The sequence below is a fragment of the Fundulus heteroclitus genome, chromosome 3 (genome assembly GCF_011125445.2).
Source record: "Fundulus heteroclitus isolate FHET01 chromosome 3, MU-UCD_Fhet_4.1, whole genome shotgun sequence".
In the NCBI taxonomy this organism is placed as follows: Eukaryota; Metazoa; Chordata; class Actinopteri; order Cyprinodontiformes; family Fundulidae; genus Fundulus; species Fundulus heteroclitus.
The window spans coordinates 38645191-38671759 of NC_046363.1; the positions used below are offsets into that span (position 1 = coordinate 38645191).

Here is a 26569-nt window from a genome sequence, read left to right on the forward strand (position 1 = left end):
TGGATCACGATAACTTCTCTATGGCTTCACAGAAGCTTTGCTCGCTTTCAAAGAAACCTGAGAGCTCTCATTCTCCACAATACATCATGTGGAGCATCCTGCATTTTTGATTAACCTCAGAAGACCTCTGCACAGATCATCCACCCACCGGCTGATTTTTAATTTCATAGTGTGGTCTTAATGTCACATGAAGGCATAGGGTCTACATCAAGTAGTTAACTTGATAAACCAGCACTGAATTATCTGAGTCCAAATACAGATCATGTTAATGTTTGATAAAATTATGTTTGGTTTTTTTTAATATCAAAAACTTCCCAGTGTTTTGGAATCTGCAAGTTGTCTGAAATAAGAGGAGAAAAAAAAGAAATGGTCCTTTGTTAATTTTTGGAAAATTTTGATTTCAAGGATTAATGTATATCATTTAAATAGAACACAACGTGACAGGAAATCCAATTTTTCCGACTTTGCTATAGCTGACCTTTTAGAAGCTTTGCTGGAAATCAAAGCTCTAGTTCTAAAGCTTGTAGTGGTATCAACCACTTATTAGTTTATTTATGTGTTGTTACTTGCAGATTTCCTGATTTTGCTTTTGCACCACTCTTACAGGTTTAAGATCATCAAACAAATCACCCAGAGATAACCTGAGTAAACACAAATAGTGGTTTAGGAAGGAGGATTTTATTTATTGAGAGACAAAGCCATTTAAACCAACCCGGCCCTGTGTGGAAAAAAAGTACCTCCACTTGATTAATCATAAAACACCTAAGATGGACCACAGAACAACGACAAGGTGAAAGCACACCAGTGTTGTGCACATGCAAGGGAGAAGAAAATACTGCTGTAAATAGCGGGTAACTCATTTTGCATATCGGGCAATTGTAAGGGCATGCATGGGACAGACTAAAAATAATAGTTAACTTCAAAACTTGCACTATACACCTTTAAGTATAGCCAGAATATAATTTGTTGATATGGTCCACCAAAACAGATTAGTCTTAGTTTAATTTAAACTAAAGGTATTTCTATTCTATTCTATTTATAAGAAGATGAACCATCCCCCAATGGTTGTTAAAACATTTTATTTATCATTGCTCAATCTATAAAAACAAAATAAAAAGTAATAAAATAAAGAGGCAAAACCTTTAATATTGTATCTATAATTCATTATTAATATATCATAACATATTTGATGAAAACAAAATAACAATTAGTATCAATATAGTATTACTATTTTAACGTTATAACAAACCCCCCACCAACATTTCAGTCAAGTCGAAGGTGTTTAATTTAACTCTACAGGTTATTTAAAAAAAAGAAAAGAGGCAACACCCACCTGCTGAACATACTGAGGCACTTCCTCCACTTCCCGAAACGAGGATTCATTTGGAGTGACCATGAAAAACATGGCCCGGAGACCCGCAGAAAACGAACCGGACCCCACCGCTGCAGCCATGGTCGGGATCCCGCAGAACCTACGTTACCTGTGCAGGTGTTCCAGCAAGCCCTCGCCGCTGCGCAAAGCGCGCTCAATCTCGAACCTGTCACGTTTAAAACCTCTCCTGGTTGTTTTTATGAACTTCTGCAGGGGGGAAAAAAGTGGGTCAGCGGTGACGCGGATCTGCAAACCAGCTGCTGAACAAAGTTTGGAGAAACAGGAAACAACAGCCACGGTGACAGTTCAGAGCCCACTGGATCCGGCCTCTGCCTCTCATTTATTAATCCAGCGTTCCCAGGACGCCACTTTACCTTTGGACGGAGGAGTTCTTCACTGAATCTCACTCCTTATCATTTATCTCGCGAGAGTCCGCGGTACAAACGCGCTCCTGTGTGGAGTTTATCTGTGGACGGTTCATTAGTGATTTAGCTCCAAGTTGTCACAGTCGCCTATAGCTGTTTGTCACGGTGGTGTTCTTTTTTTTTTTTTTTTTTTTTTTTTTTACGCTGGGAATGTAAAACTCGTGAGAGTCAGGGTCAAAATAAAGGACATCTTCAAATGTTAATGTTAAGTGATTTCTTAGATGGACTTTTTTATAATATGGATATTCAGATTTAAGTGTTCATTATTCCTACAGACTTGTATAAAATAAGTGTTGTTTCATGTTGACCCACTTACTTATTTAATAGCAGCTACTCTAACTACGAATGGGCCTGTACAGACAGTGCAAAGACAGAAAAGATTCCACAGATAACACTCAAGTTATGCAACCATGAATCTGATCTTTTCTGAACCATCATCAATTAGTCTCAGGAAATAAACACGTCTACATTCACCTTTAATCCCATTAAATGCCTTTAATCCCATTGATTTCATTAAATTGATAGTTTGAATAAACCAAAACCAGAGCTATAAGTGTGACCAACTGACTAATGCAGCACAAATCATTACACGTTTGTTTTCTCTGCATAAAAGTTCACTAATAATCCTTTTATAACATCTAAAACCATCCAAAATACCAGTAGGTCAGAATACTTGCAGGATTTGGTTTAATTCAGTTTTGATTTCTAATGTTTGCTAAGCGTTTATTGATGTTGTTTTAAGTTACGTTTAAGGTTTAATGTACATTAAAGGCATACTATGCAACATTTTTCAGTTAATTAGTGTGTTCCATACCGTTTTGGATGATTAAATGAGTCATTTCAGGTCGAACAAAGGTTTTCTCGGCCGCCCTGGTGGTCTGTGGGGGAAATACCGTACTTGCAATGGCAGGAGCCCTCGGCCCGCACACACAGGCTCAGAAGTCTCGTGCAAGACCGCGAGAGTCGGTCTTACTTTACGGCAAGAACTCATGTGTTTTTGCCCTGCCATTCACTATATGCACGCACGAAAGCAACAGCAAAGAACCGCAAGGTGTTTTTTTTTTTTTATTATTATTTTTTTATTATTATTATTATTATGATTTTTTATTTTATTTTTTTTGAATGTTGGCGAGGCGGTAGCGTGAGTTTGGCGAGGCGGCCGCCTCGCCAAGATAGCGCTGCGGGAAACCCTGATGTTCATACCTTCACTGTGTTAGTCATTGTTTGTACTGCCGTTTTTTCGACTTTTCATTGCGTTCGCCTGTCTGCTAAGCTCAAAACAACCGCGCCTGGCTTGACGGAGAAACCAGAACAGTTGAGCATCTTTATGACAGTGCACTTTTACTTTCGCCCTCTGGGGGGAGCCTCGCTGGAAAATCAACCCCGGTTGCATAGTATACCTTTAAGTGCAATGTTTATTGAAGTACAATAAAAAATGACAGTAAATATGTGATAAACGTTCAAATCATTGGGAAGAAATACAGATTACTTATAAGCTGCCTCGTCTCTAGCTACATTACGATTATGATCTTATCCTTCTTATGAAGAGCATCATACCAGTATATATATATATATATATATCTCAATCCTTAGTTCTTTACACATAAGGTCAATAATGTGCTAAAAACAAAATTCTATAACTCTTTAAAATTTTTGATTACACAATTCTCCTTGACATTACAGTGTCACCATAATAATACCAAATATAATAGTAATAGTAATAATTTTCATATCATATCCCATTTTCTTGAACAGTGATTTAGTGTGTGTAATGTTTGGACGAGCAGAGCGCAGGTGGAGAAAAGACAAGTTACAGGTGTCCCTTCAGATTTTCAAAGACTACTGGTGCAATTATCAGGACTAGATGCCAAAAAGGAACACGTTGCAAATTTAATCTTATCTCATATCCATAACCCTTGAGCTCTTTTTAGCACCATTGATTCTTTTTTTTAATACTGCGGTCTTAGAAGCCTCTGTTGAATTGTGTAATCAGTTTATGCAGTTCTTTTATTGATAAAGTTGCCGCTATAAAAGCTGTGATATTGTGCTCAGACTGATCTTTCTGTCCCTGTCCGCTGTTCTGCTGCCTTTAATCAGCTTGAGCCTGTGACTCTTATCACTTTTAGAGGGTTTGGTGACCCAGATTAAGCCCTCTGGTTCTTCGTGTGATGCTCGTCCACCACAGCTTCTTAAAGAGCGTTTCCCATGTTTCAGGCATTTGGTTTGTGCCCTTTTTAATAGCAGTCTGTCATTTCTAGTAGTTCCTGCTACTTTTAAACGTGCTGCGGTGAAGCCCCTGATAAAGAAACTTAGTCTTGATCCAACTGTGCCGGGGAACTTTAGGCCCATCTTCCAGCTTACTCTAATGTCAAAAACCTTGCAAAGAAATCATTTATTCATTGATGAAATTAATATAATGGAAGTGTTTCAGTCTGGTTTATGAACATTTCATAGCACAGAGTCAGCCCTGCTGAGAGTTTATAATGACATTTTCCTTGCATGTGATTCCGGTGATTATGTGGTTCTTGTTTTGCTGGACCGAACAGCTGCTTTTGATACACAGCATTTTATTGTCACGTCTACAGTACCAGGTAGGCATTGGTGGCACTGGAGTGGCTTAGGTATTATTTGACAGACAGAACATTTTCTGTGAAAACTGCAGGGTGTGAATCCTATTCTGCTCCACTCTCTTTTGGGGTCCCCCAGGGATCAGTTTTAGGGCCTTTGCTTTTTTCTCTGTACCTCCTTCCCTTAGGGTCTATTTTTAAAAGACATGGTGTCTCCCTCCATTGTTATGCCGATGACTGCCAAATCTATATGCCTGTAAGGCAAGGCAAGGCTTTGTCCATTACAGCTTGTTTATTGTGTCTTGAGGATATTAAAGCTTGGATGGCCCTAAACGTCTTACATTTTAACTAGAATGAGACTGAGGTTCTTGTTTTTGGTCCTAGCAGAAGATGTCAAAGAGCCCTCCAGTTGATCTTGACTCCCAGGCAAAGTCTGTTTGGCCCACGCAAACAAATCTTGGTTTTACGACAGACAATGATTTTAAACTTGAGGGTCAAACAAAGGCCACATTGAGTCTAGTCTAGTTTTTATCAGAGAAAAATTACAAAAATAAAAGCTATCCTTTCAAAGGCAACAGTTGGAAACAGTAATCCACGCTTTTACTCACTGAGATTTGATTTTACTTAATGTTTACTGGTATGGTTTTTATCTGTATTTGCATTGTTTCATTGTGTTTTGTAACAAGTTTTCTTAATTTATTCTTGTGTGCTGACTTTTCCCATTTTATTCCTTGGTATTGTTTTATTGTTGTTAATGTTCAGCACTTTGTGTCAGCTGTGGCTGGTGGTAAAGCATTACATAAATAAAGATAATGATGGATGTTGGGCCCTGAGGCCACCTTCATAAAGTCTGTTAGTCACACCAGTGGCCCACTGGAGGTCCCTTTGTTGGATTCTAGCAGTACTCCTGTCCTGTTGATGGACCTCCAACAGCCTGTCCAGCAATCTTAGAGCAACTTCCTGTCTTGTGAAATCTCTTCTGTGCTCTTGGGGCTTCGCTGGCAGACAGAGCAAACCTTCTGGCAAGGGCTCGTATCGATGTGGAGTTGTAAAGTTTCATTTACACAAAAACAGCTGAGACTAATTAACAACGCCCCTGTACTACTGAACTGACCAAATAAATATCCCAGAAGTTTAACTGACTTGATATTATACTCTGATAAAAAAAAAAATTCCTTTGGTTCTTTTGAGCAGTGTAGTTGGAACTGCTATATTGTAGAAATACTGCAAAATGAACTTGGCAGACCTCTTATAGACTTATTTGCAATTTAATATGTAAAAACATTAATTAAGGTGGTGTGAATGGAAACATTACAGCTGGGGTTCTATAATCACCTTTGACCTATCTCCTCCAAAACATGTGAGCTGAGCAGCTGCACGCAGGGAGGAGATGTCTTCACTATCCCATTTTGTCAAGGTCATTGCTTGCATATTTTCTGTGTAGGAGTGTAAATGTTTGTGTAATGAGGAGCTTTGTGTTACGTCTTATGCAGCCAGTATAGCAATGTCCGAAAGGCGGTGGCCCAAGATTCATAGGAGACCAGGGCTAGAAGCTTAAGGGGGGGGGCAGGCAGCAACTTAGGCAAGCGTCTAATTACTGTCTCTCTGGTCTGGTTCTCAATAAAATTATGGAACTTGATGGAATCATTGTTTCCTTTTACTTAATAAGTAACTGAGGCATCCGTTATCATTGTTTCCCACAACAAGTGGCTGAGTGGGATGTGGTTCCGATGAGTTTAGTCAAACTATTCACTATGTCAACAAAATCCTCTGTGGATCAATCATTTTTAACACTAAGGAAACTCATATTGAAATCTCTGCATATAAATACTTTCTCTTTAATAACCTCAGTAAGCGCACTTTTCATCCATCCCCTGAGAATATCAATATCAGAGCCAAGTGTTCTTTAAATGTAACTCACAATAATATCCTTAGTGTTTTGTGAGTATTTCCTCTGTTTTACATTGAAAAACATTATAAACTGCAGCTGACAAATGTGTGACAACTTTTTTTCAACATACAGTCTAACTCCTCCTCCACAGTTATTTTGGCAGTGAGTGGGGGAATGAGGCAGGTCTAAATAGGCAGAGGAACAGGTGAGCAGATACGGTGCAGAGTGGTGGCTGGTAAGTGGCTGAGCTAATTGGAGGATGAGTGATGGCTGAAAAGAGTGGAGCAGATTTCGGAAAAATCCAAAACAAACAAAAACCTAAATTATGACATGTTTCTCATGTTGAGATAATATTAAAAAGCTGTTTATGTTATGATTCTAGCCCGGCTGAATATTCGTGCCCCTTGAACTTTTTCACATTTTGTCATGTTACAACCAAAACCTTCAATGCATTTTATTTGGTTATTTTCTGGTTGACGAGCAAAAGTAGCACAAAATTGTGAATTCCAATAAAAACGTTACAGGATAACTGTCCTCTGAAGGCCTCAAACTATCGGGCTGCTGGTTTAGCCCCAGCTCCAAGGGGTCAGTTTGGCCACGCACCACTCGGCCCGCCTGCTTGTGAGTGTTTCAGGAGCAGGAGGCCTATAGCCACCCCCAGGAGGCCTTTACCTCTTCTAGGCATCTATAGGCCAGCCAAAACCCAAACCATGCAAAGTTAAACAGAGTAGGGTCAGTGGAACGGCGACTTTAGAGAACAAACGGCATCTTGATGACCCAAGGAGCACAGCAGACAGATCAGGGAGAAAAAAGTTTCTATCAGGGTTGGGTTAAGGTAGTAATCTGTGGACAGGACCCAAACTCTGGACATCTCATGGAGGACCGTTCAAATTATCATCTGAAAATAATTAAAAAAAAAAGTGCAACCTCAACCAAGACATGGCCAGCCAACCTGAACTGAAGCCTTGGGTAAAAAGCTAAACTAATCAGAGAAGCAGCCAAGAGGTCCATGGTACATTTTACCAGTATAGCTGGTTGCTTTTTCCTTCAAAAATCTGCTCTTAATGAAAGAAGGGCAAGAACATACATGTAAAGCAACACACTTTTCTAAAAGCTCCAGTGAAAAGTGAGCTCTGCAGTGCTTTAGATGTTGTTCTAGGTTATTTTGTAACCTCTTGGATTATTCCTTGATGATCTCTTGGAGTAATTTTGGTAAACTGTTCACTCCTGAGAAGGTTCTCCACTGTTTTTTTTAGATCAAAGTTTGATGCATTCCTTTTTTAGATTCTTTTTGCCTACTTTATTGTATTAGGGGGCAAAATAACTTTTTTTAAATAGGTTGGTTTTGATATCTTTTTAATCCTGATGAATTAAATTCTCAGATTATTTTTGTATGATTTTAAAATTTGTTTGATGATCTGGACCACTGGAGTTTGACAATAAAGCAAAAATAGAAGAAAAATGTAAGAGGAAACAATTTGAAATACTGTTATCACATCTGTGAGTGAAATAGAGTAACTTCCCTAAAATTGAGACCCAAACAAACCAAACAGGCCATAAAATCTTGTCACGTTGTGTTGTTGTTGTTGTTGTTGTTTTTTTGCTTTTTATCAACCACATAATTATCTGAACTTAAGTGGTTAAAAATCTTCTTCATGAAAACCAAGGAACACAGAAAGTGGGTCAGGGATGCTGGTGAGGAGAAGCTCAAAACAAACAATATCCCAAGCAGTGACAGCTTGTTGTTCCTGTATCAAATTTTTAGGACAAAAGAGCAGACACAATAAACATAAATTACAAATTAACATGTAATTATCAAATCTGCTCACCCATAAAAAAATTATGACTTTTGATAATTCAGCATCTCCATTCTATTTTGGGTTTTTTGGAGTTATCCTTTTGTGCAAGCCAAAATTTAAATATTTTAGTGGTGAGGGGCGCTCGCCAAATGAGTGTGTATGTACATTCTTAACCTAGTCTTCCATTTGATTTCATGCTGGTCTCTAATTGGTTAGATTCACCTTTCAGAGCCAGTGGCCACACAGTGCTTTTCATGTCATTCTTCCCCCAATCAGATTAAATCATGATACCTCTCAATGAATCTTGACAGCTAAGAGGGGCAGGGACAATTTTCATCTATCAACATACCTACACCAACAGAAGAGTCAGGCCACGACTATTATAAGACATGAAGGGAAGGTGCGGCATTTGGAAGATTGTCAACTAATTGACAAAATGACAGGAAGAGGAAGAAATTTGGACCAAATCAACCAGACTTTAAAAATCCATGGCCATGGATGGATTTATGTACAAGTAGAGTTTATTGTTGTGTTTTAATCCCCTACCTCTAGTGGAGCACCTCCCCCCCCCCCTCCAAAGAAAATGTATCACCAGCCGCCACTGATGCTAATAACATCCACTGTGCAATCAATCACCTGAAAAAGAAAGGTGTACAACTGCAAACCTACTAGGACTTCCACCTAAACTAAAAAGCTGAGCTTGGAGAATATCAATCCCAGAAGAAACTAGGTGGTCTATATAACCTTCGTGGAGCCGTGGAGATCCATATTTCAGGTGGGACACTTTACACAACACTTCTCATTCACACACTCCACACATCCTGCCCTGATTTAACAGTGGTGAGAAGAAAACTGTTGGCAAGACAGAGCCAGAAGACGCCCCGTTAGAAGTTTGAAGTTCCTCAAGGCGTCCAGGAGACAAAGCAAGCATGTGGAAGAAGGAGCTCGGTTAGATGAAATCAAAAGTGAACTTTTTTCCCCAACATGGAAAACTTATAACCTGACTCTCGCCAGATGTATGTCGCTCCGCCTAGCTTCACTCACATACATCTGGGACCTCTCCCATAGAGAGTGATTTCTCCAACCAATTTTATTGTCTGGCCAATCAGGACGCAGGGCTGGAGTTTCATGGATGTGACGCAGTGGAGAAGCGACCATGAGATTCCAACAACAATGGCGGCTCGCATTGAGGAAGCAAGCGTTAGCATTAATGCTGCTATTTCTTCCGTGTTGTCTAATCTATCTAATATTGTTTCATCAAAAGAACATCAGAGAACGGCTCTGAAGGCTTTTGTTGGTGGAAACCATGTTTTCACCCTTCTCCCGACCGGATTTGGCAAGTTTTGTTTTGCGGGGCACGTCCACGTCTGCCTCGGAGCGGTTAGCGGTTATCGCGAACCATGTTAGGAGGCCTTTAGTCCTCGACGCGGTCGGCCCAGGATCGACTCCGACCCGCGGCGCTTTGCCGCCTGTCTTCCCCCCTCTTCCTGTCAGCTCACTGTCAATAAAACGCGTGCCACTAGAGCCGCAAACACATTAAAAAAGTTTCGTTTTTTCCTGCGTCGCTCTCACAGCGTCACGGGTTAGCTTCGGTGTGAGTGGTCGAAATAGCACGTCGATAAAGATGACAGACAAGTGGCTTATCAATCATATGCAAGGATTTTTGATAAGGCCCAGCCTTCAAAAAAGGCAATTCGTATGGAGATGTCCCAGATGGATGTGAGTGGAGCTAGGCGGAGCGACATACAGCTGGCCAGAGTCAGGTCAGAAAACTTAATGTGTGGCTGAAAATTCATGCCACACGCTATGCTGAACATGCCAACCCCGATGGTGGCGGCATCATGCTGTGTGTACGCACTTGTTGAGGAAGGGGGATGGAAGCTGGTCACAGTTGATGGGAAGATGGAAGGTTCTTCTCCTGTTTCACTTTCCATCAGGGTTACAACCCTAAACACGCAGCCAGAGCGACAACTGGAGGGCTCAGATCAAAGCATTTTCACATCTATGAAGGGCCGGATACAAGCGGCTGAAATGAGTTTTCTCCGTAGTGTGTCTGGGCTCTCCCTTAGAGATAGGGTGAGGAGCTCAGTCATCCGGGGAGGACTCAGAGTAGAGCCGCTGCTCCTCCACGTCGAGAGGAGCCAGTTGAGGTGGCTCGGGCATCTGGTCAGGATGCCTCCTGGACGCCTCCCTGGTGAGGTGTTCCGGGCACGTCCCACCGGGAGGAGACCCAGGGGAAGACCCAGGACACGCTGGAGGGACTATGTCTCTCGGCTGGCCTGGGAACGCCTTGGGATTCTTCCTGAGGAGCTGGCCCAAGTGGCTGGGGAGAGGGACGTCTGGGCCTCCCTACTGAAGCTGCTACCCCCGCGACCCGACCCCGGATAAGCGGAAGACAACGGACGGACGGACGGACGGGCCCAGTCAAAGTCCAGACCTAAATTCAACTTAGAATCTATATGAGGAAACAAATAATAAAGCAATCGGTTGTAGTGACTGTGACGATAAAAGATTAAATCAAGCTGAATACGTCAAGCCGTGCATCAATAATAATAATCATTTTTATTGTCATTTCAACATACATTCTAATGAAATGTATTCTCTGTGCTTAACCTATGCCCTGGGGGAGCAGTGGGCTGCCACTGCGTGGCCCCCGGGGAGCATTCTGAGACTAAGGGTCTTGCTCAGGGTGGGAGTTGAACCCAGAACCTTCAGGACAATCCTCTAACCACTAGGCCGCCACTAATTTTGGTTTATCACATAAATCCCTCATAAAATTAAAAATATTTTGCATGGTGTTGTAACTCCTCTGATTATCAGGGTCATGTGAACAGATTTGAGCACAACGCTGAGGATTTTAGAGGGAAATGATAAATGGTTATATTCTAAAAATGCACATGGCAAGCATCGTGGATCCAAGGTGCCTGGGAAAAGCTCAAGTCTTGATACATTTAAAAGAATCTTGCCTATCCTGACTTTACTATAAGCTATTTTTTTTAAATCTATTTATTCAGCATTAGCATTATATTTGCTAGGTTGTGCAAGGTCATTCTGTTTAAAGCCGAACAAAACCATAAAAACTAAAACATGTAATAATTTAGAAATCTTAATTGATTTTACAGTATTTGAAAATCCAGAAGCCAGATGAGGGTCGAGAGCAAATAGCGTGTACATTTAACGATTTTAAATGTACACGCTATTTACTTTCAGGAAAAATATACAGTTTTCTCTGTAAAGGCAGCAGCTGACAGTCAGGAGTCGGTGGCTGCAGTAGAACTAACAAGAGCTCATCTGTGTGCGGTTACAAATACTGTTTGTCCAAACTTGAAGCCAAAAGGAAAAAGAGGGGAGCCCTCGACACTTGTGAATAATCTGCAGAGGTAATGTAGAAAAGAGCTTAAAAAGCTGGATCAGATTCAGGATCAGCGGGTTATGCCTGCAGGGGCTGGAAGAAGAAAAAATTATAAACCTCAAATACCGTATGAGGTGCCTCTAAGACAAATTAGCATGCACAATCACAACGTGGTGAAAGATGAGATCAAGACACTAAATTATTTTCAACGGGATTTGGTAACTGGATCCCATCCTTTGTGGGTTCTGTTGAGTCCTGGCGGGAGTCCCGGCCCAGCCCTCAGGCGAAGGTGAATTTAACATGCGCCCACATCGCCAGCTTTCTGCTCTCTCTGCAATGTTTCATTTATTTTAGCCTGGCGTGGTGGAAAATGCATTCATCACACTGGATGAATTCACATGACCGAAAAAGCTGCAGAAATGGTTAGGGGGAAGGGAGGCGGAAGAAAGCTTTTCAGAAGAAACTTCATAAACCACTCTTAAAGTTTTATTTAATTTGTAACTGTCCCCTCTTTCAGGTTTCAAATCATTTGCAAAAATGTCACCTCCAGGCACAGAAGTGTCAGCTAACAAGCTGTCAGTGTATATTACTGCTGAACAGTCTGGGTATAGGCTTAATGTTGCGGTAAAACAAAACTAAAAATTATTTACAGATCGCTTATGTTTGCAAGGCAGATCAGATTTCCTGGCACCTGGTTGACTTAATTACAGCGTAATTTACATTTTAAACAGTAGAACCCAATTGGAGGCACAGACTATAGGTTCAACAGTGCAAATCAAAGTTTCAGGCTGCCCCTGCAAAGAGACGAAACGTGGAATGTTAAGTTTAACTACGATTTCCTTTCAGTCAATTTCCATAATCAGGGTCCAGTACAGTGAAAAACCTTTTGCCTCCTTAAGGATTTATTCTGCTTTTGCCTTTTTTGTCACACCAAAATGTTTTAGAACATCAAACTAATGTTTATATTAGAAGAAAAAAAATAACCAAAGTGAATGACAGATGCATGGATTTGTGCATTAAAGAGAAGAAAGGTATCTGAGCCATTTTTGGATAGTTAAGTTCAGTTTCCCTAGCCACATCCAGGCCTGATTGCTGCTTGGCCCGCATTGACCCAATAAATTGTCCAACAGAACCTGTAAGAAAACCCAAAGTGGACCAAAAGGTCTCAGAAAGAAACTTATCATCCTCCAATCTAAGGAAAATCAGGAACAGATGCTAAACAAAGTCACTAGCTATGTTTACATGGAAAAAATTTCGGATTAAAATGTATTCGGATTGAAGTATTGGATTGTGCCTTTTATATGGGCACACAATCAATTAACCCAATTATATTGTGCGTGTTTATGCACCTGGCTTTATTGAAAATAGAACCACTCGGGCATGCACAGTTATCAAATTCCCCTAAAAAAATACACAGAAGTACTTCCGTGTTTGCTAAACAACAAAAAATTGCAAACAAAGCAGTATTACACGAGTTAGTTTGTCTTTTGAGCGCCCAGGCTGGACTTATACGACGCTCTAATTAAGGTTGAAAAGTTACTGAGTAGGCAACATTTCTTAACTCTTTTATTTTTTCAAACAAAGATTTAATTGGGAGCCTCAACAGTTTTGCTTCCAGACGTTTTTCCACCGCTCATCAACATGGGAGATACGTCTCGTTTATGTCGGGCGCACACGCACACTCGGATCAGTTCGCCACATTCAGAATAATTTGAGCCTGACAAGCGTTTATATGAATGTTGATCGGATTGTCAATCGGCATAAACCTCTCCTCTCATACGGATTATAATTTAATTCCGATTGAGTTTAATCCGATCATCATATTCCGATTGGCCCTTTATTTGATTACTTTTGTCCATGTAAACGTAGCTACTGACATCAATCAGTTGTTAAATGGTTACACACCCTTCATGCATGGTGTTGGTCATTTGATTGTCTGGGGTTACGCAGCAGAATAATAATCTGAAACATATCAACAAATCCACCTCTAAATGGCTCAAAAATCTAACTGAGGGTTGGGAAGTGGCCTAGTCAAATTCTGGATGGATTCAGATGCTGTGGGATGACCTTAAACAGGCTAGTCATAGTTAAAAAAAAAAACCCATTGTGGTTGAAATAAAACAATTCAGCAGTAACAAAAATAAGACAGAATTCCTGCACAGCGGTGGAAAAGAGTCGTTGTCAGTTATACTTGATGGCTGGGTTGGTTTGAATAGCGTTTTTCTGCTCTTTGTATTCAGTCGGGTTATCTTGTCTATTTTTGGTATTATTATTATTATAATAATAATAATTATTAATATTATTATTATTTTGACATTCTGAAACATTTAGGTGTGACAAACAAAAACAACTAAAAACATGAAAAATCTATAAAGGTGCAAAAAAGTCCCATCATGCCTGCAGCTATTTTTCAAACAAACGTCTCTCCGATGCGTTTGGCGTCGCTCAGCGCCGTTGTGTCGTCCAACTCAGCTCCTTCTGGGGGAGGTCCGAGGCGGGCGAAGGGGGCGGGTGGTGTGTGTGCCTGGGCATCATAAGTGAGCGTGCTCAGAGCTCTGATCGCTGTCGTGACTGTCCTCATTGGCTAAGGAGTCCGTCGAGTGATGGAGCGCCGCGATGCCCGAGAACTCCGACGGCAGAAGCGTTCCCTTTTTCACATTCACCAGTTCCTTCTCACGAGCTGCCGCGCCCTGCTGGCCTCCTTTCACTCTTTTCCACTTCATCCTCCTGTTCTGGAACCACACCTTCACCTGTGGAGTTAAACAGCAGTAAAGCATTAAAAACAATATTTCAGAACCAGGGTCATAACCTTCTAGTGATGAGTTTATCACTTCAGGAACAGGACATAGGAAATTATCTGGTCTGTACCCGGTTCTGAAAGAATTTAAAACTTCAAGTGTACAAAAAATAAACAAGATATTCATCTTGTCATAAATTATTGTTAAAGTAAGAAAATTAAAAGGGCTTGCACTGAACACCCGGTGTGGTTCAGTAGCTTGTGGAACTACCAGTGGAAGCAGCTACCGTCGTTTCCTGGTTGACCGTATCAGGCTTCCGTCAGTGAAGACATTTTGGCTCAGTCTTCTTAACAACAGCTTCAGTTCACTCATGTTTGTTTCAGCAGAGCTCCTTTTAAGGTTCAGCCACGACTTTTTAATCCGCTTGTGTCACATTTTGGACTTTGCTTATCATGTTTGGGTGGTTAGTGATCTTACATTTGTCTTTGGTTTCTTATTACCGGCTTCCTGTCATTCTGTGTTCTCTGTACTGCCTGTTTTCTTACTGTTGGTTCTGAGTTCGCTTATTTCGTGGTGTTCTGTTTGTGTGTTGCTTATTATTTTCTGGTCTGTGTAGTTTATGTTCTGCCATTCACTCTCTTTGATTCCCTCTCTCTCTCGGTTCTCTGAATTCTCTCAGCTGTTTCTTCTCTGCCAATTGGTCTAATTTGTGTGTTCCCGTCATTAATTGTCTTCAGTATATAACCTGTTTTTAACTCTTAAGTAACTACTGGTTTCTGCCCTCCATTTGCTTCCTTCCATGCTCCTGTATTTAGTTTAATGATCTTTAAATCATGTGATTGGGATTTCTGGATCTTGGACTGTGCTTTTGTAACTTTCTTTTGTTATTATTAACATCTTTATCTTTTTGCTCCACTCCTGCCTCCCTCCTGCATTTAGGTTCTCCCCAACTTTTTCATGACAGATTGAGGTCTGAACTTTTCTTGGGCTGTTGGAAAACCTTCATTATTTTCCTTTTTGGAACAGATTTGCTGCTTTGCTTGAGATTCTTGTCCTGTCGATGGCCCAGCTTGAGTCCAACCTTCAGCAGATGGCCTCGCATTGGACAATTGAATCGTTTGGTATACGGAGGAGTTCAGGGTCAACTCGTGCTCTGGTACTACATCTCCAAAGCAAACCCAGATATTCCTCCCTCCACCTTCATGTCTGACAGCTGTGAGGCGTGTTTGTCCGACGATGCTGCTGGGCATCGTGGACAAACACGCCTCATCTGGCCCATGGACATTACTCCAGAGGTCTAGCGGTTTGTTTAGCTGCAACCTTTTGACCCGAGTCATGCTGCCCTGTTCTTCTCAGAGAAAAGAGGCCTTCAAGTTATACATGTTCAGCGTTGTTCTAATTGTCCTGTCATGAACTTCAACATTCATCATAAGAATTGAGGCCTGCAGAGTGTGACAAAAAGCTCTTGGGTTTTAGCAGTTTCTGTAAAAAAAAAAAAGCACAATCTGACATGGGATAAATTTGCAGCTGAATTGGCAGCTGTGTGAAATATTCTCACTGCAGAATGAAAGTGTTTAAATGTATCAGAGATGACTTAGACTTAGACTTAGACTTTCTTTATTGTCATTTTGTATACACAGAGTGCATACAGAACGAAATTTCGTTTTCACACAGCTCAGAAAGATTGCAGTAACTCTACAGGATACCTGACAGTGAACCTGACCTTAAAGATGACCTTAAAACCCTTCCCAGGTTGACGGGCATGCAGCATGTTTCATTTGAAGCCTCTCCACTGCCGTATTTAAAAATATTCCAGTTTTCACAGCCTCCAATCTCATTAAACACTCATAAAATGTCTCCTAACAGCTTGCCCTGCATGAATTGGCCCAACCAATTTTATAGCCAATAATTACTGAGGGCTCTGCATTCTGAGCTATAGCTGGGTTTTTTCTCATTTCTCTGAGCTTTGCACGGTCTGAGCTAGGGATGAATTTGACGGGACATCTACTGCTGGTAAGATTTGCGGCTGTCTCAATTATGTTGCAAATTTAAAGCACCTTTCCTTCTGTGGACTGATAGATTTTAAATGGTTTAGAAATGACCCAATGACCCTTTTGAAGATTGATGGACAGCAACAGCTGCTACTCTAAGCTAATTGGTCATGTCTTTCCCTCCTCAGTGTTAACAAACTCCTGCACGTTCAAAAGAGGCAAACCACCTTTTCATAGGTGGTCACATCATTGGTGATCAATTAATGAAATATATTTTATTAGCAGTGATACCCAGCCGCTACTTTCTTCTTCAACCCGAAGGAAGCAAACATGTACTGTTTTTTTTGTACCTGTAACCTCTGAATGTTTTGTGTCTTTTTACACTTCAAGTTTGACTGAAACATATATTTTGATAGAAATGCATAAGGGGTGCACTTTCTTTACTCGATGGCTTTATATGAGGACGTGCCGCTCCACCTATCACTCGCCGTCTTCCTGTTTTTTTCCCCCTGACTCGACGTTCTCTGCCGTATTTCAGTCACTCGGAGTGATGATTGAGCTGTTGCTTAAAACAGTTTATGCATAAAGCAGCAGCAGAGGCTTCCAGAGAGTCGACAGGCGGACCCTGGAGGGTGGGGAGTCGGTGTGCTGGGAGGCCAGGCGTGCCCCTTTGACACGGGGGGGAGGTGGGTTTTCTGTTTGGGGGGGGGGGGGGGCGTCATTCTGAAGGGAAGGAGCCCTCAGATGGTCAGGAAGTTTGTTGACAACGCAAATGTTTGTCTTGAACGTGCAGGGTGCTGAGTATCAGTGCGGATTCTTTACAGGCCTCAGGGTGGTTCTAAAAGCAGGAGATGAGAGAGGCTGCTGCACCATATTTATGACTCTGATATCGCACAAACATGTTGTTTTCAATGCATACTGGGGACAATACAGACTCTTTAACGATGAGCATGTATACCTAACCTTATATACATGGTGATGAAAATCTTTGCATCAAAAATGCAGAAGTCTGTGAACCATAAATGAGACGTTAAATACATTTTTAGCAACATAAAATCTACTACTAAATCAACTTCTGATAGTAAAAACCATTTATAACGTGAGCTGTATGACAGATTAAGCAGGTTGCTCTAAATGTAGTTTAACAGTAGTAATATGTTTTAGGTTTTAACACTAAAATAGTAATATTATCTAATAATAATTCAGGGCTAGAGGGACTTTTGTGCTAACTTCAGCCAGAATTTAAAATGGTTAAACTTCCATCATGCAACATGTTTCATTCTGACGCGTCTGCACAGCCATCTTTGAAATAATCCAGCTTTCACAGCCCCCAAAACGCATTAAACATCGATCGGATTTCTCCAAACAGCCCGCGCAGCATAAATCAGCCCGCGGGGCCGACCGATTTTATTGCCAGTATTTACCTCAGAATCCCCTACTGCGAATGCTCCCAGACAAAACTGCGCTCACACACAGTAAACGAATGTTGCAATAGCTGAAAAAGGGATTTATGCACATTTTGACACCACAGAAAGATTGATTGCAACAATGTGGGAGCGCGCTGCAGGATGGCAAACTCTGTGCCCTCAGTTACCATGCGGACTGAAAAGCAGCTTTCTTTCTTCTGAGCTTCTGCAACTCTGTAATTTGAACCAAAAGGGGGGCATTACTGGATGCATTTGATATATTCATGATCATGACACACTTTGCAGGTGTCCTCAGAATGGGAGAGCATTGCAGTACTTTGAAAATCCCTTGAAACCTGCCTGAAAAGACAGATTTGGCCGAGTCACAATCTAAAATTGTGAATCTGCACAGTATTGTCTGCTCTCATTATACATATCACAGGGTTTGAATGAAGAAAAGGAAACTTTTGAAGCAAATTCAGCCTAAAGCTTCTTTAAATTCATTCTGTCCTGTTTGAAAATTTTATGAAATCAAATTTGGAAACCTGTATCTATATTTATGATCATTTGTCATTCTTTCCCCTCTTGTTTTTCTAGTTTTATTTTTGGAAAGATTTTCAAGTGAAGAGAAGAAAAGGGAGAAATTCCCCATTTCCCCACTGGTTTCAGTTTGCAGACTACTGGGTGAAAAATCTTGCCAAATCTAGCCAAAAAAAAAAAAAAAACTGTACACAATATCCCAACCTGGTAACACAACAAAGACAAGTCACTTTTAACATAAAAAACAAAATAAGTATAATCTAGTCTTGCTTTTTGAAGACTGATACTTTCTATTGCTTATTTTTTGCCTTCCAAACACAAGAAGTGTTATTTCTGCCCCTCAGAAGCCATCACAGCCCCAGACTGGGTTGGTTCTGTTAGCTGCTGGTGTTCTTTACTCTTACCTACTCGCTGATGTGAAACGGTTATTTTCATAGGCCGCTCTTGGCTGACTTTCAAACAATCTAACGTGCAGAGCCATCTCTGCGGTGAAACGTTTCTGGGGGCGCACGTGCAGATGCAGAAGCATTGGTTGAATGTCTGTCATCCTTCAATCTGTGGAAGCTAAACTTTAACACCCAAAGTAGGAGGTTAACCATACGTTTTAGTTTCACTGTGCGGTGGAGAGAGAAAAAAACTAAATTACAAATACTTGGTTTATTTTTAAGTTTTTGTAACAGAAAGAAACAAAGAGAAAGAGACAAATGTGGGAATCTGCAAGTTTTAGTGAGCTCAAGATTTTTTAGGAGCTCTTTTGTTTCAATTTAAGACCTAAGTTTGTTACACAAGTTATATAAAGCCATTTATAGACTAAAAGCACATGTTTTTCACTTCCATGTGTCTTGAGTACTGTTTCTCTCAGGTATTTTAAATGCAATTTTATAGTATACAGTAAGATTTATAATGATTACTGATGACACTTTTTACTAACTATTCCCAAAGCTTGTTATACATCCTCCAATCGTGTGGAGCGTAACAAAAATGTTTTTGACTTTAATTGCCAAACATGAAATATCCCTATTTCAAGAGGAGCGACTGACTTATTGTTAAAAGAAAAACACAAAAGAAGGACTAAATAAATAAATGCACAAATTAAGGCCGAAACCAAATTTGATTTAAGAACTATTTTACGGATCTGGAATGTTGCTGAGTTTTTTTTTTTTTACTCAGAATGTAGATTGTTGAATTAAAAACTAATCAAGACCCTACAGAAAACATAAAATAGATCATCTTGCTGATTAGGAAGCTCTAAGGTAGCAGCAATCTACATTCAAGAAGGATTATGTGCTGGTAAACTTAATTTACAATAAAACACATTTACAAAATAATCCAGTTTAAGCAAAACAAAAAAAAAAACATACAGGCAATGTCTCAAAGAAACAGTTTTAACTGGGAAAACTGAAAGGGTTATAAGTTTTGGTATGAAAACAAATGATAGTTGTTTGTTTCAGTTAGTTTAAAAAAATATTAGTTATGCAAAAGAAAAGCAAATCTGAAACTTCTTCTAACCTGAACGTAGTTTTTTATTTATTTATTTATTTTTACACTCGCTCACCTGGTATAACATATCTTGGCTGCTCTTTAAGAACACAGCAGCATGTCTGGTAGTAGCGGATGGTAAACTAAAAGGTGTTTATTAATAAACTATCAGATTTCGCAAAGCATGCATGACAAGCCTTGAACTAATAGGCAAAACTGACCAATAAAAGGTATTAATTCTTTCAGCTTTTGACGTGCACTTTTCAAAGATTACGTACTTCCAATTGAGTATAAAATGAAAACTGACAAAAATGACATGTCATGTTAAAGATCTAAGCAAATATAAAACTTAACAGCTAGAAAAGATTTGATTTGAGAAATTAAATTAACTAGTTTGGGTAAAATTGTCTTTAAAATAAACAAGAGTGTTAAAATATGTGTACATTCTAGAAATGAATTGACCAACTAATTTATTTGTATATTTTACCTGTTTAACTTACATAATTTCTGTTTGGAAACAATGAACAAAATCTAGTTTAAGACGTGACTCCAACCACTACCACTAGTTCTCAAATAGAGGTCAAGTCCATTCCCACAGCGATACAGTATTAAATGACAAGTGGGTGTGCCATAATTCCTCATTCCGTCCAATCACTAGAAATTCAACCCCCCTCTGCCCACTGCTGATTACAGACAGGGAGGTCAGCATACAGGCTACTGTGGGCCAGTATTACCGTTCAATGTTAAACTACTTTGGCTTGGAGCGCTTTAGATCGTCAATCCTCCGTTTTCTATCAAGGCACTAAATGCGGTCTTGGCGTGACTGCTGTACCCATGACCGGTGCATGTATGGAGCTTGATGTGAGTCCATTTAGCGTTACATCTGCGACATTTCTCTCTAATAAGCCAGCGCTCCAGTCCTCGACGGGCGTGCGTTCTGCATATTTTAGATGTTTTCCTGCTTCCATGCCTGACTTGAATAATTAAGCTCGCAATAAAGAAGCTCGCAAAACAAAATTGGGGACCAGAGTCGTGGGCCACTGCTTGAAGCATTAACGTTTGGAGTATTGGCAATAAGCGATAAGTTAAAAAAGAAAAGGCTGAGCTAGCACAGGGGTCAGACTCCAGTCCAAAAGGGCCCGTTGCCTGCAACTTTTAGATGTGTCTCTCTGTCAACACAGCTGAATCACATAATTAGGCCATTAGCAGGATATGATAGTAATTCAGTCTTTTGATTTAGGCGTGTTTGACATGGGGCACATCAAAAAGTTGCAGGACACCAGGCCTAGAGGACTGGAGTTTGACACCCATGAAAAGGAACCGTCGTAACGGGAGTAGGTGTTAGTGGGAACATCCTGGTACTTTTAAACAAGTCTTTCCTTCAGACTGGATCATATGAAATGAAGTCAAAACAAACATGTTTTAGATCTTAATGATCGACTTCTTATCAGCTAAAATCTCCAGCTGACATTTACATTGGATCTGTAGTCCATCTAAGCAGCAAATCACTGGCAACGCGTCAACTAGGTGTGAGTTACAGCTTCCAAAAAGGTTGTCGTAGAACAACAATTGCTGCGCCGCTTCCTTCCTCCAGCCGTTTGTCTCCTGTTATTTATTTCATCTGCCTGCGTTTTTTACAGTGAGACCGATTTTGAAGCTGCGGAGGTAGCGGGAGAGGGGAAGCGACTTGCTAGACAGCACTTCCTTCAACCTCGTCTGCAGCCCGCCTGAAAGAATAGACGGGGAACATCTGGAAAAGGACCGTTCGATGACGCAACCACATCTGGAACACAATGAGCCCCCGCAATGAAGTTACAAAAACACAGTAGCGAGTGAAAAGCCGTCCTCGAGTCCTGAGGGCGCCTCTGTTTTCACAACATGGCATTAATGTGCTTATGGAGGGTTTGGTAATGTCTAAACCCAGGAGGAAACAGGCGGCGGCGGCAGATCGGGGGAACATACTTGTCTTTCAGTGAGGTCAAGGTTCACGGCGATCTCGTAGCGCCTTAGTCGGGTCAGGTAGTTGTGGTGCGCGAACTCGGCCTCCAGCTCTCGAATTTGCTCCTTGGTGAACGCTGTCCTCTCCTTCCTCGGCTTGCTGCTCACGTCTGGCTTGTAATTCCCGTCCTGGGACTCTGAAATCAAACACCACACAGGGTTTCTCTTACGCTCAGGGCCGATTTTCCTGCGAGGAAAATACAAAATAAGGCAGGTGCAAGAAAAAAAAAAAAAAAGCGGGAAGGTAAGAGGAACTGAGAGCTGTCCGTCAAACGTAATTGTCCAGTCGTTGCTTAGAAATAGTCGGAGCCGGTGGAAGGACTTGTTACCCTGCCAACACGAACTGAATTCTATCAAATCAAAGGCTTTACTTGCAGATTAGTTGTTTGCTTTCTTTTCAGATTTGTTTTGGAAGTTTTTAACAATCTGAAAAAAAAAAAAACGAGTTCCCAAAGAACACATGTCATTAGGCACTAGGAACTCTGGGGTAAGCACATGATTTAAGGCAAGAAAAACATATTAATCACTTGTTTGAGACATAAAGAAAACTCCAGTATCTGCAATCATCGTTTCAGCTCTGCACCAAAGCTTTTTTTTCCTCTGTTTATGCATTTCTAAATGTGCTCCAAACAGTTCGTTTGACTTTCAGACCTTCCATGTTTCAAGCATTTTTCCGTGGTTTTCACTGGACTCTCTTCACATGCACACGCTGGACAAAAAGGAGGCGACAATTGCCTGGAAATTCATCCGTGGCTGGGTTCTGCAGCGTGCGTTAAAGCGGCAGGTCTGCGTCAAGCAAAACTGTAAATAGTCCAGCGAGCCCATCTAAGGTTTCTTCTCATCAGATGAAGCCCTGTTGGTGCTGTCTTTCCGTCAGGAAGACAGTCGTACTTCTAATTAGAGGTAAGCTGTTTCAGAGCCACCTTAAGGGTTAGAAAAGAGGATGCTGAAAATGCCCGGAGGCAAATTTAGCGGCCAAGACAAACCAACAGAGAAACTGCAAGAATTCCCACATAAATTTTGTAAAATTAAACTTGTTATTGCTTCTCCCCGCAACTCGTGCCTGGCTCCCCTTTGACCCGGTCTTCCCCCTCCCTGTAATTATAAACCGAGCACCAAGTGGCCGATCTTAAAGGCGAACTGACCTGCTGCCTTTCCTTTACGCAGACATTCTGTTGAAAAAAAAAAAAAAAATGAGAGCAGAAGACAGACAGCCGCTTTTTGAGCAGGCAGGCCTGCAGTTAAAACGAGCGGCTGAACTTTTATGGCACCGCCGCTGCACCACACCAATTAGGTCCCCGCTGTAACTTTCATCTGTCCACAAAAAAGGAGGAATAATATGAGGCAAAACACACACACACCCAGACAGGGCATGCCGTCTGAGGCTGCCAAATGAACTTGGCAAAGTTCAACAGAGATCCTCCTGAAAAAAAGATAGAAGAATAGATGCTCGAAAGCATAACCTCCTGTTGTAAAGTTTTTTTTTTATGTGTTTTGTTCACAAACAAAGATTGATCTTATTCAGAGTAACTTTAAGTTGTCTACTGTTTTTTTTTTTTTTACAACAATGCCGCAACAAATTAAAGCCCTTTTATTGTTCTGCTCAGAAAATCTGGTATTTTTTTAAAGGACGACCACTCCCTTGACAGCCTTGTAAACCCGGTGAGACACCCAAAGCCCCAAACCCTCCAGCACCCCTGCGTAAAAATTAGCAGGTTACCCTGAAACCAGACACCCTGACTCATCTCATTTGCTCAGCCTGCAGCACAGCTCAAGGAAACAGACACAAGTGGGTACCAGGAGCAGAAAACCGATTCATTATTGAGGGGGGGAAAAAAATATGGAAATTAATTCTTGGGTTTTGTTTATATTTCTGCATCTAAATTCAGATTTACCCTCAAGCTCCCGGTCCAGATGCTGAAACCCAATCAGAGTCATATCTCATGCAAAAGGCAGCGGCCTAATATTTAGACAGCTGACTGAGTCGGCAGCGTAGTTAGCCTCAGTAATAAGCGTGATTGGTTGCACTGCGGCGAGGACGCGCGGCCCGTGTGAAGCTGAGTGCGAAGTGGGATTAGATGCAGAAGGTCGGTTTTAGAGGCGGACGGTGAAGAAAGTTTGTGGTAGTCTGTTGAATTGATGGATTCGTTATGTGATTGCAACATTTTCCATGATGATGAATGATCATTCAGCAAAAAAAGACAAAAAAAACTGTAATCAAGCTTTTGCTGGGTTACATGATTGTGCCATTTTCCTTACGTCACAGAAATGGATTAAATTGTAAATCAAATTGTTCCCATTTGTGCTTTTTTATGTGTTTAAATAAAGCTAGTCTAAAAGTGCAATCAGATAAAAAAAAATACATTTCTAAACTAGATTGTGCCAATAGGGGGAGAGAAGGGCAAATGTATCATTTATCCTTATCGAAGTAAAAAAACACGAAGTGTAATCTGTGAATTGTGATAACTCTATGCACTATGATTGATGGTGTTTGTAAAACCTAACCCTTTGGTTTCATGAGTTCAATAAAAATTAAGATATATTAAAAAATATAATGAAATGCAATTATTGTGCTGTTTGTCTGTGCCATTGCACTACCTTGTCTAAATAGTGTACTAAAGTGATAAAATATATGTGCGTGAAGCGGAAAATTTATTGCCAATTATTTTATCTTAATTTTTTTAATCCATTCTAAATCATGATTTATCAAGACCACAATTAATGCTACAAAATGTTATGATGCCATTCTACATCACCATTGCCTGTCCATAAATGTTAAGCCCTGTCAGCCTGCAATTTGAACAGAAATAATCAATCACATGCAGTAAAACCAGTGAGACTTGAGAAGAAATATCTCCTCTAAAAGGATTCAGGGTCAGTTCTGAGGAGTGCCGTCTTTAAAATGACAGAAAAAGCAGCGAGGACTCTTTTCCTAGAAACTCGGACTAATATCATATTCCAGGTGACCCAACCCTGACCGTTTGTCACGCCATGATTGATTATCCTGGTTACCGCAGGTTCTGCAGGTCATCCAGGTAAAATATTTTGAAACCTTTTTTTCTGAAAGTCTTTTCAGATCGTATCAATGGACGAAAAAAGTTGGGCTTACACATTTTAATTTGTTTTAATATTGTTTCAATAGGTTTGTACAGCATTAAACTTCAATTAAACATCCATTTTACACTCACAAATTTAGTTCAACAGCTACTTTTAATTAAATAGCTGATTGCAAAGTGATTTGGTCAATTAGTTTAATTAGAATTTCACTGGTATTTAAAAGTCACTTACTATCGATTTCAAATAGATAACCAAAATGGCATTAGCAGGAAATTAGTTCTGATGAAATATTTTGTTTTAAATTGAGCTATTTTCATTTCCTAGTGCATTGTAATTTTAAAACAATCCCTGGCTGTGTTGTTTATTAACCACAAAATTTAAAGAGGAAAAGCATGAAAAGTCTGCATCTGCCGGGCGTTTAGTGCGGCACGAGGCGCCGCTGCAGCTCTTTTACAATCCATGACATCAATTCTTTACTGTGCACCTCATTTTCTGCCCTCCGAAGAGTGTCGCAGCAAACCAGATGTGATTTTCTTTTTTTTTTTTCAAGCAAAACACGGCGGTAGTAAGAAGTGCTTAGGTGGTTATGATATGGCCTTTTGCCCCCTGGCTTCGGTGCGTCTGCAGCCTGTATCAGCCAACACCTACAAACTGCTTCTCAGACACTCTTTTTGTTTTTCTGTCGCAGCTGCAGAACTCGCCGCAGCTGAACTGTTGAATGATCCCGGCTGACGCATACAGATGCTTGTGGTGTTCTGGAGCTCTGGTTTGCGGATTTTGGGAAAAAAAGATGATATTTATGTAAAAGTGTTTACCTTTCAAAAAGACCTCCAAAGCATTTCACTTTTAGTCTTTTGCTTTTCAATGTGTCAAAACTTTTTCAAACCAGATGTGGGGGGTGAAAGACATTTCCAGCCGCTACAGTTATTCCAGTTTTCCTTCCCTTTGGTCTCAGAATTCCTCTTACCTGAGCTGTCACTTTTCCTCTTGCCGTTCCTCTTCTCCGCTTCAGCGGGTGACAGAGTCTGCCTGCCGAAGTCTGCGGGCACACAGGAAGCCCCCGTCGGGGTGCTGCCGCTACCCAAAGTCGGGGTGCTAGCGCATATGCTGGGTGCACCGGGGTGGCCCAGGTCTGGAGGCGTGGGCCCGTTCTCATGGGACGAGAGGGAATGCGGGTGGCAAAGGCCGTGGCGTGCGCCGCCGCCAGGTGACGGCATCTGTGGGATGTGCCAGGACGTGTGGTGCTGAGGCTGGTGGTGATGCTGCTGGGAGGGCAGGTGGCTCCGATGGTGGTGGTGCTGCCCTGGGAACAGGCCGTCGTCGCCCGTGTAGCCGGAGATAATGCATGGGGAGGGCGAGGAGGTGGAGGAGGAGGACGAGGAAGACGCTAGGTCGGGGTAGGAGATGTGATCCGTGCGTCCGTGGAGAGTGAGCGGGGACTGGGTGAAGGCGGGATGCAGGGCCTGCGCCGGGGCGTGGGGGCTCCGCAGGCAGCCGAACAGCGTGTGATCCATTGAGTGCGAACACGCGAGGCCCTCCGGTGAGGGTGGGATGGGTTCGAGGAAGTGGTGAAGCCGGGAAAATCAACCGAAAACAGGGAAAAGAAAAATCACAAGCGCATATCCAGGTTACTTTCCCAAAACTTTTCCATTAAACTGACAAAAAAAAAATCAAACAGTCAGAGCAGAAAGCAAAATGAGGTTGGGAATGGGCGCCCTGTGGTAATCCGGAGCAAGCGGCTGGCTGGCAGGCTGTGCAGGATAAACAGTTAGCCCAGGACAAGCTGCAGCAGAGCTTCTCAGATGTCAAGAGGAACAGAGGACTGGAGCTTGAAGCTGGAAGCACAGGAGGTTCCTAGGAGCTGCAGAACGAGGGGAGCCAGGGAAGGGGATGTTATAAATAGGGTGTAACGTGAGATGGAGGCTGGGTCACAGACTGCATAGGCACTACTGAC

General features: G+C 41.3%; 2 protein-coding genes across 3 annotated transcripts in view; both read right to left on the minus strand.

The window, feature by feature from the left end:
• The window catches only part of agmo (alkylglycerol monooxygenase), a 74649-nt gene extending 72687 nt beyond the window's left edge, over positions 1-1962 (minus strand). The window contains exons 1-2 of one of the 2 annotated variants that reach the window (XM_036135342.1): positions 1747-1962; positions 1334-1579 (exon numbers count right to left, since the gene is read on the minus strand). In XM_036135342.1, the coding sequence (XP_035991235.1) occupies positions 1334-1453 (120 nt within the window). In that variant the 5' untranslated portion in view covers positions 1454-1579; positions 1747-1962. Of the gene's footprint in view, positions 1-1333 lie in introns of both variants that reach the window. The other variant, XM_021323331.2, reaches the window with a different exon arrangement.
• An 11751-nt stretch (positions 1963-13713) lies between these two features.
• Positions 13714-26500, minus strand: meox2a (mesenchyme homeobox 2a). Its single transcript, XM_012875991.3, has 3 exons — positions 25583-26500; positions 21523-21695; positions 13714-14156 (listed from the first exon to the last, which is right to left on the minus strand). Exons 1-3 carry the CDS (start codon positions 26127-26129, stop codon positions 13938-13940), a joined length of 939 nt encoding a protein of 312 aa, XP_012731445.1. The 5' UTR covers positions 26130-26500; the 3' UTR covers positions 13714-13937.
• Positions 26501-26569: the final 69 nt, after the last annotated feature.

What these genes read in the sequence shown, in the direction of transcription:
- meox2a (XM_012875991.3), bottom strand. Translation starts at nt 26,129, where the DNA reads ATGGATCACACGCTGTTCGGCTGCCTGCGGAGCCCCCACGCCCCGGCG. An exon ending in GAGGAAAAGTGACAGCTCAG is followed by an intron (nt 21,696 to 25,582) that starts GTAAGAGGAATT and finishes GTTTGATTTCAG; the next exon opens with AGTCCCAGGACGGGAATTAC. An exon ending in TTGACCTCACTGAAAGACAA is followed by an intron (nt 14,157 to 21,522) that starts GTATGTTCCCCC and finishes TTAACTCCACAG; the next exon opens with GTGAAGGTGTGGTTCCAGAA.